The sequence below is a fragment of the Triturus cristatus genome, chromosome 8, assembly GCF_964204655.1.
Source record: "Triturus cristatus chromosome 8, aTriCri1.1, whole genome shotgun sequence".
NCBI classification, from domain to species: Eukaryota; Metazoa; Chordata; class Amphibia; order Caudata; family Salamandridae; genus Triturus; species Triturus cristatus.
The window spans coordinates 134,469,129-134,488,252 of NC_140591.1; the positions used below are offsets into that span (position 1 = coordinate 134,469,129).

Here is a 19,124-nt window from a genome sequence, read left to right on the forward strand (position 1 = left end):
TAGCACACCAAGTGGAGAGGATTGACTTGAGCAAACTGTTGGGGACTGTAAAGAAAGAATCACAGCACCCGGTTTAGATACTACTGGCCTGGAACACTTGGGGACTACAAACAAAGATTGTTTATTGATAGGTGTTGGAAAGAGTTGAACAATTACCAAGGGTGCTGTAGTGGCCGAGACAGCCCTTACTGTTGTTATTCAATGTTTTGGAATGGGCGATAGGCGCTCTGCGGGTTGGGTAGTTGGGGGAATCACAACCTAGTTAGCAGGGTAGCAGGTTGGGGGGGGCAGCTTTGGGGAAAGGGGAATGATTTCATAATGGTTTTTGTTGAAAAATGCAGTACTCAGACACAGATAAGAATGAGAGGTCAGTGTAGAGATGGAGGGAGTAGGTGGCAGGAACAGTCACTCAAACACATGCAGGTGAAAGAAGAGGGAAGGGAGGAAAGGAGATTCTACCATGATCGGCACACATATACAAAAAAGGAAAGTGTGGTCCTGGAACATTAACGGCCTTAACAACAATCTTAAGCACTCAGTAGTATTGCAGTTTATAAAAAAACATGCCCCAGACATTGTTCTACTTCAAGAAATGCATTTAAAAGGCAACCAATGCAAGGCACTAGATAGGATGGGGTACAAGCCATTAGCTCATGTGGGATATACATCAGGCTCCAGAGGTGATATAATGTAAGAAATCACTTCCCTTAGTGCCCAAGAAAACCCAAACTGATCAAAGTGGGAGATTTGTAGTGGTGAGTGGTCACTGGGAAGGACAGGCACTCAACTTTTGTTCGGTTTATGTCCCACCTAGGCTACAGACTTCAACACTAGATGAGCTAGGGGAGATACTCCTGGATCTACCGGAGGGACAGCTGATACTGGGGGGGAGACATGAATGATGTGATCTCAGCCAACATGGACACACTGGGGGGGGCATCCATGGGGCAAAAGGTGGGGGCCTTAGGAGACTTCACCACCTGACCTTTAAACAATACACACATATATCGGCAGCACATGGAGGGCTTTCGAGATTAGATTATTTGATTACGCAGTTCAGCTATCTGGAACATTTTTGGGGTAGTCACAAACACTGCACGGGGTATATCCTACCATTCCCCAGTTGAAGCACATTTGATGGGTCCAATGGGCGACCACATAGAATTGACCAATGGTACTGTAAAGTACTGTAAAAATGCGCAACTTAAAGACAACACAAGACTTAGAGTGGATCAATTCTTTGCCCAAAACTTGGGGTCGGTAGAATATAAGATATCACTCTGGGAGGCATTTAAAGCAGTGATACATTGTCACACGAAGGCCCACATAGGAGTGCTGAAAAAAGAACAGACATTACAATGCCTTTACATTGAACTAGAATTGAATTAGAAGACCAAATAGGAAAGGGAGCAAGAGACCATACTGGGGTGAAACATTGTATAAAGCTACATCCGAGAGAACTGCGGAAGCTACTTTAAAATAGGGCGAGGGCGTAGGCACTGGCCACCCAGCACAGGCTATATGAGGTGGGGGACAAAGCTAACAAATAATTGGCGTAGTTACAGAAAAAAGAGTCAACAAATAAATGGGTTCCTGGGCTAACAGACAGGCGTGCTACTTGGAACAGGGGAACAGATAATTGAAGCATTCACAACTTACTAGATATAGTATACCCGTCCTCGGCGGAGAACTCCTAAACAGATGGTGGGAACTTCCTGCAAGACATAGACCTGCCGCAACTCTCCATAGAGCAGAGGGACAGGTTAGACGACAATCTGATGGTATGGGCTGTCCTGAGCCGCCTAGGATTTGGACCGTAATTTATTGGATGGGTAAAACAACTATATAGCAGCCGTTGGCACAGGGGAGGATTGACGCGACGGTATCCTGGGTGTTCCTCTTACATAAAGGGACAAGGCAGGGGGGCCCTCTGTCCCCATTACTATTTGCTTTAGCTCCGGAGCCCCTGGCAGCGTTGGTCAGAAAGGACCCTCTTATATGGAGTATCCCAATTGGGGGAGAATGAGACAAGCACATCTCTATATATGCAGGCGACATTATGCTTTACGTGAGGAAGCCAAGGCAATCTATCGATAGGATATTACAAATATTTCGTATTTTTGGACAACACTTGGGGTGTCAAATAAATAGGACAAATCCTTGTAGTTCCCACTGGTTGGTGGCCTCCCAAAATGAACGTCTATGTGTAGCATCTCCCTAGAAATGAAGGGATTCAAATATTTGGATATATACGTCTCTATAAACCTACAGGAGTTCATTGAACAGAATTTGGCGTCGCAAATAAGGAAATTTGTAAGCAAAACCGATGTTGAAGGTTGCTTCCTCTCACTTTGATGGGCCATGTGGCCCTGTTCAAAATTATTACACTGCCCCGCATGCTATTTGTACTACAGAACAAACCCTATCAAGTCTCACTGCTTTTTTTTCAGAAATTAGAAGCCAAATTGCGTACCCCGATTTGGGGAGAAAGGCACGCCTTGCATTGCCCTGCATAAATGACAGAGAGGGGTATATGAGGGGGGACTTGTGATTCCCGATGTCAAACTATACTACTGGGCCTCCCAGCTTGTCTTTGTGAACAGGTGGGTGTTTGGGGACTGAGGGGAACCAGCATGCAGGGTTGACAAGGCAAGCATGGGGGCCAGAGGCCATCTACCATTGCTATATAATAAAAAGGCGGAGAAAGGCCTTTTGACAACCAAAATCTGCAACAAACACATGGTGAGCAGCAACAAAATACCTTGGCTAGGATGATAGTCTATCGGCGATGGCCCCGCTCTGGGACAGCGATAAACTCAATAAAGTGGGAGGGCTGCGTAGCTCGAGTAAATGGAAACTTATAGAATTGGAGTCCCTAGGTGGCGTCTGTAGAGGGCAGGCATTTGTCACGTTCAAGAATACGAATTGAGGAAGGGGGACTGGTTGAGATGTATGCAGCTTGGACAAGCACTACATAACTACATTCGGGAGCGGGAGGAACTGGTAGAAGCGTCAACCCTGGAAAACAGACTATTAAGGGAACCCCTTGAGAAAAAGGCATATCGTTAAAATAAAGGAAACTAGTTAACAACTATGCCGGACCCTCTGGGTCCTCTAAGAGCAGCATGGAAACTGATATAGACCACTTTGAAGATGATGAGTGGACAGATGCCATGCAGGGCCCCAGAGAGGTAGTGATATGGACTCGATTCCATCTAATACAACTAAAAATATTTAATCATATATATTATCCCCGAACACTAGTACATTGTTAAACACCACAATGTGTCAACGAGGGTGCAGACAGGAGGGTACCACTCATCACCTGTTGTGGGAATGCCCGGCAATACTAGATTACTGGAAGGCAGTAGGTAGGATTATGGCAAAGGTGGCAGGAGTTGAGGTCCTGATAGAGCCGAAATGGCTCCCACTGATGATTCCGGGAAGCGCAGCATGGCCTAGACACATGCATCTACGGCTAGCGCTGGCCACAGTAGTAGCTAAACAGAACATTGCACAATATTGGGGAGCCCCAACCATACTTAAAGTGGTGGACTGGGAATATGACCTAGACTGGTTTAGACAAGCAGAAAGCACAATCTACCTGAGCAGAGGTTTCCCGAAGAAATGGGAAAAGATCTGGGGGAACTGGAAGGGTTGTAGAGGGTTTTGAGAGGGGTCGCGAGGCAGAACTGTTGTTTCTTAATGTGGATTATTAATGCATATCAACACCTCTGAAAAGTAAATTAATGTAACCAGGAAATGTGTCTACTGACATTCTGTAAAACTGATGTTTGAACAGACTGCAAAAAAACAAATAAATAAAAAAAGAATAAATTATTTGTTTAAAAAGAACAGGCGAAAGGTTGGACCATGAATTTCTAAGAACATAGATTTTATTAAGCACACCAAATATAGTTTGATAATATATTAAATGTCTTTTATAACAATGCCTGTTGTGTATAACTTAGAGTTTTTATAATTACAAAATAGTATAACGTTCCTAAAAATAAATTAATCTTGTATCAGCTCTGTGTAGCCTCCATCACAAAAGTTACTACTGTCTGCGAACATATTCAGAAACTAGTTACCAAAGACAATTCTTAGGCGCCCACCCCTCTCTGAGATTATTTCAGACTACAGACCTGCAGTCATTCCATGTCTCTTTCAATACAAAGTCACCCCTCTTACATATTCCCAAAAAAAAGATGAACCAATATAAATACTTCCTTTTTCTTTAGGATAGATTAACAGTGTGGCTACTGTTTTCTTATATGTTCATAGTTCCTATATTGTTCACTAGTACGAGCCTTGGCGCATACAGATCACATTGCATGAATGTATTGTATGCACATTGTTTGCCTACTTTTGGGTAAAAATATTGTTGCACCTATAAAAATCTCCAGACTCCAAGATTCTACTTGGGGTGATGGTTCACCTCGGAAGTAGCTGTCTTCTGGCCTTCGTGGGTCTCTTTCAGACTCTGCATCCCCTCACGTTATGAGAATTAGAGCAAATGTAGATTTACTTCACTGCTCTCCTTGCATTTTAGGAAGTAATTCCACTTGGCATCTTTCCATTTTAGGATTTCCTTAAATATATAGGTCCCCATGAATTTATTGGGATTTTTGAAGGTATGGCTATTGTAACATGTATTGATCTGCTTTTCACTTTCTAAATCAGGATAATACATTTCTGGTAAATATAGATGTTGGGTATATAAATGGGTAAAATATAAATTCCCTTTGGAACAAATCTTAATAGCATGTACCATACTATGAAAACAAAATAAAAGTAAACAGCATTTACAAGAGCCCAGACTAAAGGGTTAAATAAAATTCTAACACAGAAACTAAAAATATATTAAAAATATTTATTTAATTAAAATTGCATAAAAATCAAGAGATTCACACAAAAGCAATTGTCTCGTTAACACATACAATCTGTTTGAGACAAACTTTATCACTTCGACATGTAGGACAGAATTTTTTTTACAAAAACATCAATACATAAAAACAAAAGAGAAAACACAGTAATAGACTCCTATTGTTAGTCTTTGTCAGTACATATCATCTGTAGTAGTGAATTAATGGTCTGTTTTAAACTTCTATTTGTACAATGACTCGACCATATTCCGATAGAGATTATGTAAGTTACAATTGTGTCGACGCGTTTCGATGGGTTATTCCAAATATTTCCATCTTTTTCAAGACATATGATATAATATGGATTTCTCAATATATTATTTTCCTGATTTTGTATGGTCCTTATACATAGATTTCAGTTTCGATCGTATTCTATTTTCAAATCGTCTGATATCTTCAATTTTATTCAAAGAGGGTTTTTTATAAAAGACAGAGCTGCCACCTGTGAGGGACCTTTTTATTTGTGTTCCATAAATATTTTCCAGTGTAAGGGACCGTATTTATGTTGGTAGTTTCCACTTTATAAAGTGTCCCAAGTGTTACCCCCTTGACCAATCTGGCGATAGACCAACTATCGGAGCTCTGTAATGCAACAACCTCGGGGACAATTGGATGGTTCGCCTCCGAAGTGTGCAGCCTACGTCCTGGAAATTCTTCACTGTTGTGGTATATTCTCAACAACAAAAAATGGGTATATAAATGGAACAGGGACTGGATGCAATGGCATCCTGGGATAAACATATGAATAAACAAAAGCTCTAGCCGTGAACCTTCCTTGACACAACCTTGGCTGGACCAGTGTGAGTTGGTTTGTCTTGTCAGCCTCTTCTGAGCTTCTCAAAAGGCTTGAAGATTAAGCAGACATGCCATTGCATGACATCCTTTCCGTGTTAGGCCTGCAAATGATTCTGAAACGACTGGAAGGTTGAGCAAGGCTGCACTTTAAGCAACAATTCTTGTCGCGGAAACCTTGGCGCTGTATGAGATCTGCTGGCTGCTGGGTGGAAAGTGTATTTTCATTTGACAGGTTACAATGACCTGTCATTCAGCATGGGTAATTTAACCGTGAATGTCACCCTATGTGCCTGAATTCACTGTTCAATGACACTTAACTGGTGCAAACTGAGCTTGCCTGTACCAAGTACGTCAGATCAGGGAGTAGATACCTCACCACATCACTTATTTGTAGAGTAAAAGAACACATCAGGAATTCTTCCACTATACTTTGCTGAGAGAAACCAAAGCCATTGTGTAAGCACAACTGTACTTTATGATGTGAGCTGTGTGTAGGGGGAGGGAGGCGAGGTGAAGAGAACATGTAGCGTGAGCGATCTAACGTTTTACCAGCCCTTCAAAAGAACAAAGAGTACATTCTACAATAGAACATGAAGATAGCCAAGAACATCTTCAACACATTAGCAAGGATAATAATAGATACAGATAACATACTTGATAAGAATGCCACAGAACATTTCTGTCATTTTCCAGCCTAGGTTATGTAGGCCCATAGCTGAAGAGTCTGTTTTTTATGTTTGCTTATATTCATCTAATTAAACCCAGTTCTGGTACATCATATTCAATTGTTCATCTAACACAACCTGACCCGGCTAAATGACTATCAAGGCATATTACAGAAGATCCTGCCATAAAACTTCCAGCTATGATCACGGCTTAAAAAATGGCTTATGTGTATGCTATTTGTATCTAGGTTCCTACCATACATTTGTGGAGTCGGAGAGAACGCCTTGTCTGTCAGTGTGCAGAGATTAGTAGTTTAATCAGTAAGTAGAGATTTGTGTGACTAGAAGCCACTCTTCCTGTCCCACTTGCAATGTTTATTACTATGTGAAAAAGTATTTCCACATCATGAAGATAAAACTAACCATGCAGCATAGCCAACCACTGTCTGGCAAGTGTATTTTAAAGTCTTGTTTTAGCAGATGGGCTGTGTGGTTGAAGAAAGGATGTGCCATATTGTCTTGTTGTCCTTGATGTATGAGTGAGAGGGTATCCTGTGTCTTGGTTGGTGGTGTAGGACTGTCTTCATGTGACCTGTGTATATTTGATGGCAGGGTCCTTTGACCAGGCCCTGGGTGCCCTGTTCCCCAGTAGCGAATTTCTGACTTACGCAGGGATTAGTTTAGCATGTGGTCATGGACCTTGGTTGGGTACAGCAAGTAGTCTCATGTGGATATGGTGATCAAGGCTGTTCTGGTGGAGGTTTTACACTTTTGTGGAAGTCGAGTTGCTGCTTTACCAGTGTTGCTAAAGGTTTGTGGAGTTGCATGTTTATGGCATGTATGATCTTTGAGATCTTAGTGTAGCTCACCTACCTGCAATCTATGGTGAAAACATTTCTTTTTGTGTCTGAACTTCATGTAAAGGAGCCCATCTGTCATATATGTCTCCCTTTTTCACACATCTCTTTTGTCAATGCAATTAGGTAGGGTGATCTGTGGTAGCTGCTTATATGTAAGCCGCTATGTTGCACTACTCCACCTGAGAGCGTGAGATCAGATACAATGTTCTGTATCTAACAGTGTGGACAGATACGTTTTTAGACCAGTCTAAAGAGTGTATCTGAGTAAGGTAGATGGTGCTCTAGGTGCAGAAATCTCTTCCTTACTTGCAACCCATGGTCATGAACAACTAAGGGCCTGATTATGACTTTTGAGGTGCGAATCTGCCCCACTGCCGCATCACCAAAGCGTGGTTGGGCCGCCCGCCAAACTAGAAGTTTCCTCCTGTCTGACGGGCTATTTTTTTGACGTTCCCATGATGGTGCCCCTAAAAAAGGGCACCGCAATGGGAACGCCAAAAACAGTTCCTGCACAGCATGAACTGTAAAGTCTGCACAGTCTGTAAAGTCTATGCTATGCAGGAACTGAGATACATGCACACAGGGCCACACAAGTTATGCCCCCCTGTGTGCATTCAAAGGGCGTGGGGCACCAGGGGCCCCTGTAGAGCACCCTTTGTTTCTGAACTGCCATGAAAACTGTGGGGAGAGGAAATTTGTAATATGCTTGGCGGGACAGCGTCAGTCCAGCAAATTATATCACTGCCTGCTGACGGACTCAACACCGCCAGGGAACGTCAGGCTCCTGGCAGCTGCGGCGGGGCAATGATGGTCTGACCACCCTTTTTGCCCCATGAGTCTGGCAGTCCATGGACCGCCTGACTCGTAATTGGCCCCTAAGTGTGCTATTTTGTATCTGAGCACCACGTGACTCTTGGCTGTCCAGGAGTACTGTTCTGCTCCTTTATCATGCTGAAGCTGTGCCTTGCTGTGGTTGTATGTTAATATCAGACTCAAAATAACGAGTACAGCTATCGCGTTCCTTCATTACTGACTAACAAAATATGTCATGGCAAGTGTAGATTTACTGTTACTAACTCTACTGTGATGATATTTAAGAGTCAATATTGTCACAATCAATCGGAAGGTCGATAATTCAACCATGAGATTACCACCTTTGCCTCCTAATGTGCCCTTAAACACTGCAAAGTGTACATTATACGCTAACTGGTCGAAAACATTTATTGCTGCCCCATTTTTTAATTTTGTTTTAGAAGGTTTATCATTACTTTGGCTCAGCCTTAAAGGTCACCAGTTTTTTGCTGTCCTGAAACAAGTCTTGCAGTCAAATTCATTAAGAAACCTTTGTGCTTGGAAAATTCAGTGCAAATTTACAAAGAATTAACTCCGTTTTGGGTGAATAGGAAAGAGCAGAACAGTGCCATTTCTACTAAGATACAGCGCTTTGTTTCTGACTCACCTGCACCGGCTTATATTTATCTGCCTTGCACCAAAACACGAATGAACACGTTTTGTGCTGGAAAGTAAATACCAAAACAACACTAGTGACAATTTGAATCACTTTTGTGATGCAAAGCCAGTGGAACGTACTAATAAATTTAGCCCAACGTGTTATTTAATGGCTAGCAAAGTCATGACTGAGTGAAGTCCTTACATGGACTCCCCAGTCTACCACAGGAGAGCTTATTACCCTCCAGTGAGGTGCAACCATATTCTGGGGAGTACAATGGGAGCAATTATTGCATCCACCCTGGGGTCTGCAGATCAATGAACCACTGAAAGTTTGGGCAGATCAGCTGCCAGAGCTCATCAAGCCAACTCGAGCTCAAGCATTGCCTTGGGATTGGCTACAGGGCTACTACAAGGAAACCAATTACTTAAGGGCTGGACCCTTGACCGAGGCTGACATCTTCTCCTCATTTAGAGCATCTTAATGGAAGGTTCGAAGAACCGCGGACCTCCAGTGATTCGACAAAAGCTGCTGCTTGCCGTCCTCGCCCTGTTGCCATAAGTAATGGTACAGATATCCATGTTTATTGTGCCTTCACATCTCAAGTGCCTGCATGAGGTCTGGACAAGGATAATACAATACCACATTCACACAAGTAAGTATACCCTTTCAGTGTTAAAGTATCCCATTAACAAACATTGAAATTAATAACGCGACAGCCAGGTTAAATTTGGCAGTAAGACCGACGGCACCTGATCTTACGTGCCTTACATCTTACTCAGCAAACTAGTGACCCAGACAGAGTATGTTTTATTCTTAAAAGTACACAGTAGTGCATGCTTGTTGGCTGATAGTGAGTGAAGCAGGTTGAAAATGGCTGCCAATTTCAAGTCAGCCCCGCAGAGTTGAATTTTAAAACTCACTGGTTAATGTCGGAAGTGGGACCTTCCTTGGCTTTTCGCCACACTCGTTTTTATGTCCTCCTACATGCCTGTCTTCCCAAACTTTTCTCGCCCAGTACTGTATGCTGTGATATCCATAGTGACCCAACACCCTGCATTCCATCTCCAAAACAAAAGTTCTTTCATATGTTCGCTTCCTGTTGCCAGATTTAAGGCATGGTACTAGAAGTGGCAAGATCTGGTGAAGGGCGTGAATAGGTGATTGGGTTTTCATCTGTAATGATGGACCTTTAGCAGATGATTGACAGTCGCAGCGTTTGTGCTATCTTTGTAAACAGCAACTGTAGAGATACATTTTAGTGATACTTAGAATATGTGCTGCCAACACAGTCTATTGATGTAATTCTGACTATGGGATGATGTCTTGAAAATGCATGTTTTTTTTTTATTTCCTGACCCATTAACTTCCATACCACATTATTCTGTTCTATTTTTAGTTCACATTCTCATTCATATGCTGTGATCTAGCATTAGTATGTTCAATGCCTGAGGCCATCCAAAGAGACCAGTCTTCTCCAAATGACAGTCTCTGATACCAAAACAGGGAACATTATACAGTCCCTTTACATTATCTACACCTTCCACAACATTTTCATATTTCCATGCTCAGAATGTAAACTGATGTTTTGCATCTTTTTTAATGAAGAATTATACATTTTGTTTACGCAGTTTGAAATAGTCCTAATTTGTGTCCTCATTAATAAATTTGAACCACTTATGGAGGGTAACTTTTCCAAGGCCATGATCCCAATCTTCTCTGACCTGCATCTCATCCAATCACATAGTGAAACACAACCCTCAACCGTGGTGGATTCCATAGATCCACAAAAATGAGTTATGAAAGACTTACACTGATCCGTTCCGGATCCCGCTGCCCTTCCATCACCAGATTGGTATGCGTTTGTTACCATAGCGACTCTCTTCCAACTTCAATATTTCAGGACCCCCCATTGAATCCCTGCAGCTGGTCTATGCAACCTCTATATAAAGTGCTCAGACAGAGGAATGGCAGCCACCACAGTGGCATTATGACATGTGCACAATCAATGTGTGACAATGGTGTGGCTGTCTCCATGGTGATTAAAGAAGAGGTTTCTTGGCATACAAAAACATGGCCAGAGAAATATGTTTGTTATTACAAATGCAGAACCACATAAAGCATTTCAAAAACATACAATTTTGTAAAGAACAAGGTTGATTAGTTACTAGCTTTGAAATATCACCTGTCATTGAATGAATGTTCCTCCAAGTGAATGGATGAGAAATATTAGTCACAATGTCCTAAAGCATATCAGGAATCAATCTGTAAGGTGTGTTCATGCCTAACCCATAAAATGTGGCTATTTAAAATTATAAGGACATTCTGACAGAAAGTCTAGTCAAGAGTTACTACTGAAACCACAATCCTTCCACAAAAAGAGAACGTGCTGCAGAGCCTTCTCTGAAGACTTGGAACTCCTTACCTTCAGATGTACGCAGAATCCCTTCCTCCTCCTTCAAAAAAGAGGTGAAAGTGCTTCTAATGAACAAATTCACATGCTAAAACTTTAAATCATACGTTACTGTTAGCAACGTATGTTATCTTATCTACCACTGTCTACCTCTCTTTGTATTGAATGTCAAATCCTGCATGTATGTATATTACCCCCTCAACCATCTAAAGTTTCCGAACGTTGTAATATAAAGCACTCTGATACCCTTTAGGGTCATGTTCACGCTATATAAAACTTTATAAATAAAATAAATAAGAGTTAACAGGAAAGTATAGGAAATTTCATGTGCCTGCCCAGTCAAAACGTGATAAGAGAACTAAGTTAGAGCCCATTCCTGAGCGCTATAATAGTTGTTAAATGTCCTCTGTTGTGCTATGCTTTATATAGTTCTTTGAGACCTCTTGCTTTGTATTCTTGGGAAGGCCAGACCAAATTTACATCAAAGGGGGCATCAGGTTATGGTGGGTCTGATGGAAATAATGCTTTTGTCTAAGAGGTGTCGTTGAACAGGGAGGTTCAGAGTAAGTATTACCTAGACCGAGTAGCAGAGCAAAAAGATCAAAGTGGGTGATTGGGTTCTCATAACAAACCTCTGAAGGCACCTAAAGGTGAGTTCAACATTTTCTGAACTAATCCAAGTTTAGAAGGTTTCTACAGGTACAGTGTGTGTTATAATCTTCCCACTTGGTATATTCCCCCACCCCTCCATTCATTGTACCTTATGGTTCCAACTTAGAACTTTCAGGTGAAGCCTGCTCTGGAATGTTGACAGAGGGCTTCTGACAGAATCAGCCTCGCACTGGCAAGCTGAGGGTGCAGCTATTCTTATATGGAAAATAAAGAACTTCTTACCTACCTTCTGCGTGGAGTATTTACTTCAGTGTGGTTTGAGGATGAGGGTGGTTAATAAAGGTTATGTGGTGGCAATCAAACCTCGGCAAGAAGACGACCTTTAGAACAGTAAAACAGGTGATGAGACCTCTTTGTGGCTGTGTTTTGATTCTTTAGACTAAAATATTGAGAATTTAACACATGCACGGTGTTAGATTATTATCCCGGGGCACAGGTTGTTAACTCTACTACTCAGCCCAGTACTGGTTCTTGTGGTGACTGTAATGCTAATCTTGTTTTGCTGGGTGTGCCTGTTTATATTGAAAATGTTAAGAGGTCAGTGAAGATTCATGCGAAAACAAATAATTTCGTTTTCTATTGACACCTATTGGTATGTCTTCACTTATTTCATTGTTTAGTTGTTATTTCTACTTAACATTTTGTGCCTTACTATTTATTATGTTCTGTTTTATGTAAAAAGGGAGGTGTGCTACGCTCAGTATATTTATTTGAGAACTCATGCTTTGTATTCTTAGAACCTTCTTGTCAGCATCCTTACACTCTGATTGGAATGCAGTGTAATAATTCCTCTTCTAGATTGTGATCTGCATGCGCCCGGAGAGTCAATGCTGGCTACTCCTTCAGGGCTTAAAATACATCACTAATTTATTGTTAACCTGTGTCCATTTGGATTATTTGTGATCTATCACAACATCCTCTATCTGAGTTATAGGCCCAAGCTACTGGCAAGTACTTATACCAAAGGAGGGGACCATTACCATTGGGCATAACCTGATGCAGAAGGGCTATAATGCCATCAGAAAGTTCCATCAACTGAGAGTTAATTAAACATAACAAACACAAGGAGATGATGGACGGAGCATTGAAACTTTTCAGACACTCACAGATCTGTGTTGAATCCATCATCGTTCTTTAGCTCACTTCGCCATCACAGTTCAGACCGAGCCATACTCAAACCAGTCTTGACCCTGTTCCTCATGGGAACAGTCCAGCCCGAACTGCGAAGCCAGGTCAAATGCAAGTAGTTCCAAATTGGAGCTTTCAGAGAGTGGGCGTTTTTCCACAAAGCAGACGAAAAGGGAGATACAGTTTAGGAAGGTATCTAAGGACATCCCATTGTACTTTTGTGTAGACTTTGAAGAGCATTTAGCATTTGAACCATTAGCTGGCATTCAGTGAAGTGATAGCAACGCAGGTGAGATGTGTTCCAATCTGTTATGAGCAGGAATGAATGTTGCAGCCAGGATTTGAACTTTTTAAAGTTTACTTATCATTTTGGCAGCTAGAGCTCCATATAAGCAATACTGTGATCCAATGCTTGAATTGCAACAATGATGATGAGGGTGATGCCGCGATTAGTCAACGATTAACATCTGATCCCACAATGGTGATGGAGGTGAAAGTAGACATTCTACATCACAATGTTGACTTTTGCTTTGAAGACTGATTCAGAATCAAAGAGAACAGTCATTAACCCCTTCGCCGTGGCGGGAATTCCGCCGCGGCGCTGGGGGGTGCGGGGGGGCAGCGCGGTGGCCCGGTGCTCATGACGGAGCCGCTCCATCATGAGCCACAGTTGAGCTGTGCTCATGACGGAACGGTTCCGTCATGACTCCGCCCAGTTGCGTTGTCCCCCCGCACAGGCGGGGAAACAGCGCCGCGTGGGCGGAGCGGCCGCCAACGGTCGTGTCATGACGGAACCGTTCCGTCATGAGCACACGGCAACCGTGGCTCATGACGGAGCGGTTCCGTCATGAGCGGGGAAGGGGTTAAATATGTCATGTGAGAGTCCATTCTCATGGAACACATTGAACTGAAGCATTGAGAGGTCAGCAGAACCTAGGAGCTGGATTTCATTGTTACTTCAATCCAGTGTACCTCGTACATTGTAAATGTGTAGTAGAATAAAGATATCAATATTATGATTCTATACTGTGTAATTCAAAACCTCTTAATTAAGGTGTCTTTGGCAAGAGCGCCCTGGGAAAAATAGTACCCTTCAAAGGGTGTCAGGATCAATAGAAAATGCTCTCCATCTGCCTCACTGTGATCCATAATTCAAGGAGAACCAGTTGCTAACAGAGAAATGTATGGACAACATAAATCATTATCTTTGGATCACCATTTCACTATTTGAAAATAAGATTAAGATACACCTCTCCATTCCTTGAAAAGGCCATGACTGACAAGAGGGATAGAGAGAGAGAGAGAGAGGGGGGGAGAGAGAGAGAGAGAGAGGGAGAGAGAGCTGCTAAATTTTCTTCACCCCGATTTCCAGACTTGATTAGCCCAACAGTCTTCCGAGTGATCTCTGTGACACAGTATTTAATCAGATGCCATTTTCCCAAGCCAGTGGCTTGAAAACAGGGATCATGTTTAAAGACTAGGCAAGTCATGAATCGGATCTGGTTGAACACATGGTATGGTCTAGATCAGGCTTCTCCATTGAATAGCTCTAGAGCTACTGGTAGCTCATCAGATACTTGTAAGTACCTCTCCTCTGAGCAGCCCAGCCAACTAAATTAGAAGGGCTTACTTATTTATTTAAAATATGAATACCTAAATTGAGAGTGAGATACAGTGAGAAGCCCAGCCTACTAAATTAGAAGGGCTTACTTCTTGAACTAATATATGAATACCTAAATTAAGAGTGGCATACAGTGAGAAGCCCAGCCTAGTAAATTAGAAGTGTTTGCTTCTTGAATTAATATATGCATAACAAAATTGAGAGTGTATATTGGAGATGAAAATGTGTGAATGTTGGGAACCCAGAATCTGATGTTTGGAGAAAAATTGCCGAATTTCCAAGATGTAATTGAAGCTTATATTTGATTAATTATTTGGCATTGGGGAGAAATGTTACTCATATTATTACTTTGGTGCCAGGGGTAGTGCACTTACGGATGTAATATATAACCCATGAAGAGGCATTCCATATTGACAAAGCCTTTATATTCATATCTGCTGGCAACCCTGCCTGCTGCACTGATCAGTGAATGCTAGTCACCCGAGCATACGGTAGCTACTAATGCAATCTTGTCACTATTACAACACTAATAATATTAGTAGATTGGGATGACTTTCATCAAACGCAAGTAGCTCTTAATTCAGAAAAGATTGCAAACCTCTTGTCTACATATTCCCTCTTGCAATGCCCACACATCTAATATGTCATGCTCAGTAAAGCATGCCAATTTTTACTAGACTGAGAGCAAGTAAACAAATGACAATCAAAATGTAATTTTTAGGAAACGTCTGTCTTGCATCTTGTTTGCATGCCTAGCATACAAGACATTAAAGCTTCCACTAGCTGGGTAAGGTGATATGTGCTTAGAGCCAGCCTTTTTGTAGGAAATATACAAGATTTTGACCAACCTCGTGGGTAAATCTTCCTAGTATCATCTGTTATTTCTGGCAGGTTAATTATTTAACAGGATTTGAGGAATATAATGGGCACCCTGGTTTATTTTGGGACTAGTGATCCACTCCCCCATTGATTTTTGAGATACTTGGGAAAAGGAAGCTGAGTGGATCAGAGACTCTTCTTTCTCCCTCCAGTTTGATTATTGTAGGAATATAATGGGCAAACATGGTCCGACTATTTAGCTGGAATGCCCATGGTATTAATAACCCATGAAAATGTAGAAGGTTTTTGGCCTACTTGGACATGCACAGAGTAGATATTGCCTTCCTTCAGGAGACTCACCTATCCCCAATTTTCGCCTCAGTATGGGTGGGGTATTGTTATTTCTGCTCTTACTCCACAGATTCTTGTGCAGTAGTCATCCTGATTTCTTTAAAAATTTGCATTCACCCCGAGGGACGTTATTACTGACATCGTGGGGTGGGGGGTAATCTTGGCAGGTTCAATAAATGCTCAGCCCTTACTGCTTGTTAATATTTATGCCCTGTATGTCGACGACCCTGTCTTCTTTGATGACATCCTCCTTAAATGTAGCAAACACAAAGACAGGCCTATGCTCTGGGATGGTGACTTTAATCTCAATCTTTTAGACACAATTGACAGGTCCACACATACCCACAGGTCGTCCCGAGTGACTGCTGTCCTTCGACATGACCTAATTAGCATATGGTGAACCCTGCACCCAGTGGAGGTCAACTTCACATACTATTCTGCTGTGCACGTACGTCCTCAAATCTAGGCATGTGGCTGGGAAAATGGTCCTTGGTAGCAACAATTAGCAAGTCCATCACTTATCCAAGGACTCTGTCCAATCACTCTCTGATCGGTGTTGCTCTTGTCAACCAACCATGCTCCACCCATCCCCTTCATTAGTTAGCATCTCAAAGGCTCTGAATTATGTGAGGAGGATTTCTGCTCTGAGGTTCACTCTACTATAACAGAATTGTTTGAGCTTAAAGCGGGCTCATTCGTGGAGGTGGCAACCCTATGGGATGCTTTTAAGGTGTATATTAGAGGGAAGTGCATATCCAAAAGCTCAGACATTCTCCACTCTTTGTGTTACATGCTTGACCGCCTTGAGGTTGAGATTAAGTTGCTGGAATATATCTATGCTCCTGCCCCGCATACTTCCTTGCTCCCTGTCTTGCAGACAAAGGTGAATAAGTTTTGTGATGCAACTGACAGTAAGATACTCTACCTTGGGAAGAGTGCCAGGACTTGCGTGTTCGGGGAAGGGGGAGATAGAAGACCAAGTATGACCGTGACATGGGTGTTGAGGCTGGAGGATGGTTGCGAATGTGTTACCGGTATTATGCAGGACGATGGGACAGCTACTTCCCTCCCTGCCGACATTCGTGAGACGTTATGGCGACTATTATGCTGATCTTTATACCTCCAGGGTCCAAGGGGATTCCCCTGCACTGTCATCTTACCTAAAATATATTGCTATGGGTTGGATCGAGGGCACTGTAAGGGATCTCTTGAATTCTCCTTTCATGGTGGAAGATGTGAAACTTGATATATGCACCCTACGCAGTGGCAATGCTCAGGGCGGCGACGGCTTGCCCATGGAGTTATACCAGGATTATATCGACCTGGTGGCTCCGTGATTTCAGACGCTGTACCAAGACGTGTTCATGAAAGGTCACCTCCTTCCGTCATTGCGAAGCCATGCTGCTGGTCAAAGTCACTTAAGAGTCATTCATATTCATGTACTTGCTAAATGTGTAGATGAACAGAGAGCCTGTCTATGCTGCTACAAATTCTAGAACAGGAGGTCCCCCCCCAAAAAAATTCTTCAGTCACTGAAAACTATATGTTTTGATTTCAGTATATAGAAATTGTTTTAAGCTATGCAATGCTTGAGAGTTTTCATTGGCTATTTAAAATAGCTGTCACAATGCTCCGATTGGCACCAACACTATTAATTTACAATAAACGCATGGGTGGGCTGTGGTTTTAATAAGCTGGTAGTTTGCTCTGTTAAGCAGTGTTTCTCTTACTCATATGAAAGTGTTGGTGGCAGTGCGAAAACTAAAAGCCATGTAAAGGGTTAAGCAAGAATTGTCACAAAACCGCAAATTTTATAATTTAGATCTGGTTACTAATAGCTCCCTGCTCCAGTGCATTGAAATGGAAGTTTGAAACTGCATTTTCTCTTGCAAAATGTTCCCATTTCGAGATTCTAATTGTTAGGTAGTGTGAAGTGACTGAAGAAAGGGGATGCTGGGCCTAAATGCGAAAAGACTCATTCATTCTTTGGAACCACATCTAACTATATTTTGTAATAAAGAACCATAGACAGTGTGTATATGCCCTTTCTGGTGCTTGCATATCTAAGCATACATGGTGCAGGCCTTCCTGGAAGAAAGTGAAGGGTTGTATGATGTTACTACGCATTCCGTTGTAACGCATGCCTTTACCACGCATGCGTTACAACGCGAATGCTTTCGCCACACATATCCTTTACCACGAAAATGCCTTTAACACGCACATTTTTACTACGATTTTCGTTGTTAAACTATGCATGGTAATGGCATTTTCATTTTAAAGGATATCTTCCTTCACTACTATTTAACCTTTAAATGCAACCCTTATAATTTACCCCTGTGCGACACCACCCCCTCATTCCCCCTTACCTCTCTACGTTGTCTTCACTCCAAGCACTTCCTATTTATGTTTTACGTCGGAAAGAGGAAGTGTCTTTCCGTTTCCTCTCACGACGCCGATTGCCTCCTCATCTTTTTTCTTCAGTTTCTAAAAATAACGGAATTCAGGTGCGTTTCTTTTTTTTTGTAGGGGGAGACCCACCAACCCCCCTTTTTATTAACCCATGTCTTTTTTCCTTTTTTGGGGGGGGGGGGGGGGTGACCCCTTTTTTTACCTTTAACACACATACCTTTACTACGTATCTCGTAGTAAATGTATGCATGGTAAAGGCTATTCGTTGTAACCACGAATGCGTTGTAATGCATGCGTGGTTAGTGTTAGGCGTGGAAACGGCCGCGTTGTAGTGGCCGTTTCCCAAAGTGAAGGGTAAAAGCTATTGAGATCAGCAGAGCGGGCAGAGCGCAAAGACAATGGCCAGGTGACGTCCGATGGGCATAGAGATGTGGTACAGGCTGTAGGTGTTAGAAGTGACAGGGTGCAGAGGCGAGCTAGAAGGAAGAAAATTAACAAGCAGGCTGGGGGAGCGCTGGGTGAGAGGAGAGAAAGGGATACAGGGCATGGATAACAGAACCAAGTCAGAGCGGAAGAAGATACCCAAGGCGGAGATTGGATAAGAAATGTGGGCCGGGAGTAAGCCGAGGTGAGGAAAGTGGCAGGAGACAGAGACTATTGGAAGAGGGCAAATGGAGATGGAGGAATTAGAGATAACGGGAACAGGAGAGGGATGAGATGGGGAGGAAGAGGCAAAGGGAGATGGTTAGCCGGCTGGAAGAGTAAGAAGCAGCAGTTGAAGGGATCGGGCGGAAGAAGGCAAACCTATCTATGCTTGATGGCTGAACGTGGGTGGAATGAACAAAGATGGGGCAGTAGGAGTGAGTATTTTGACTCCCGGTGATTAAAGGGATTTGCTGATCAGAAGAACTCATAAGCGACTCAAACTGTTAACTTACCCTTCCCTCTCATTTTACGCAGCAAATTTCAAATCTGTGATCATAAAAACAGATAACCACAATTTTTTGCCTATATCC

General features: G+C 42.4%; 1 protein-coding gene across 3 annotated transcripts in view; it reads right to left on the bottom strand.

Annotated features, from left to right (window-relative positions):
• GAP43 (growth associated protein 43) overlaps window positions 1–19,124 on the bottom strand; it is a 209,988-nt gene that overhangs the window by 114,215 nt on the left and 76,649 nt on the right. For 2 of the 3 annotated variants that reach the window (XM_085621155.1, XM_085621154.1), the window contains exon 1: window positions 10,508–10,646. The exons of the other annotated variant lie outside the window; for it this stretch is intronic. In XM_085621155.1, the coding sequence (XP_085477281.1) occupies window positions 10,508–10,540 (33 nt within the window). In that variant the 5' untranslated portion in view covers window positions 10,541–10,646. Of the gene's footprint in view, window positions 1–10,507; window positions 10,647–19,124 lie in introns of those variants that run through there. 3 annotated transcript variants of the gene reach the window in all.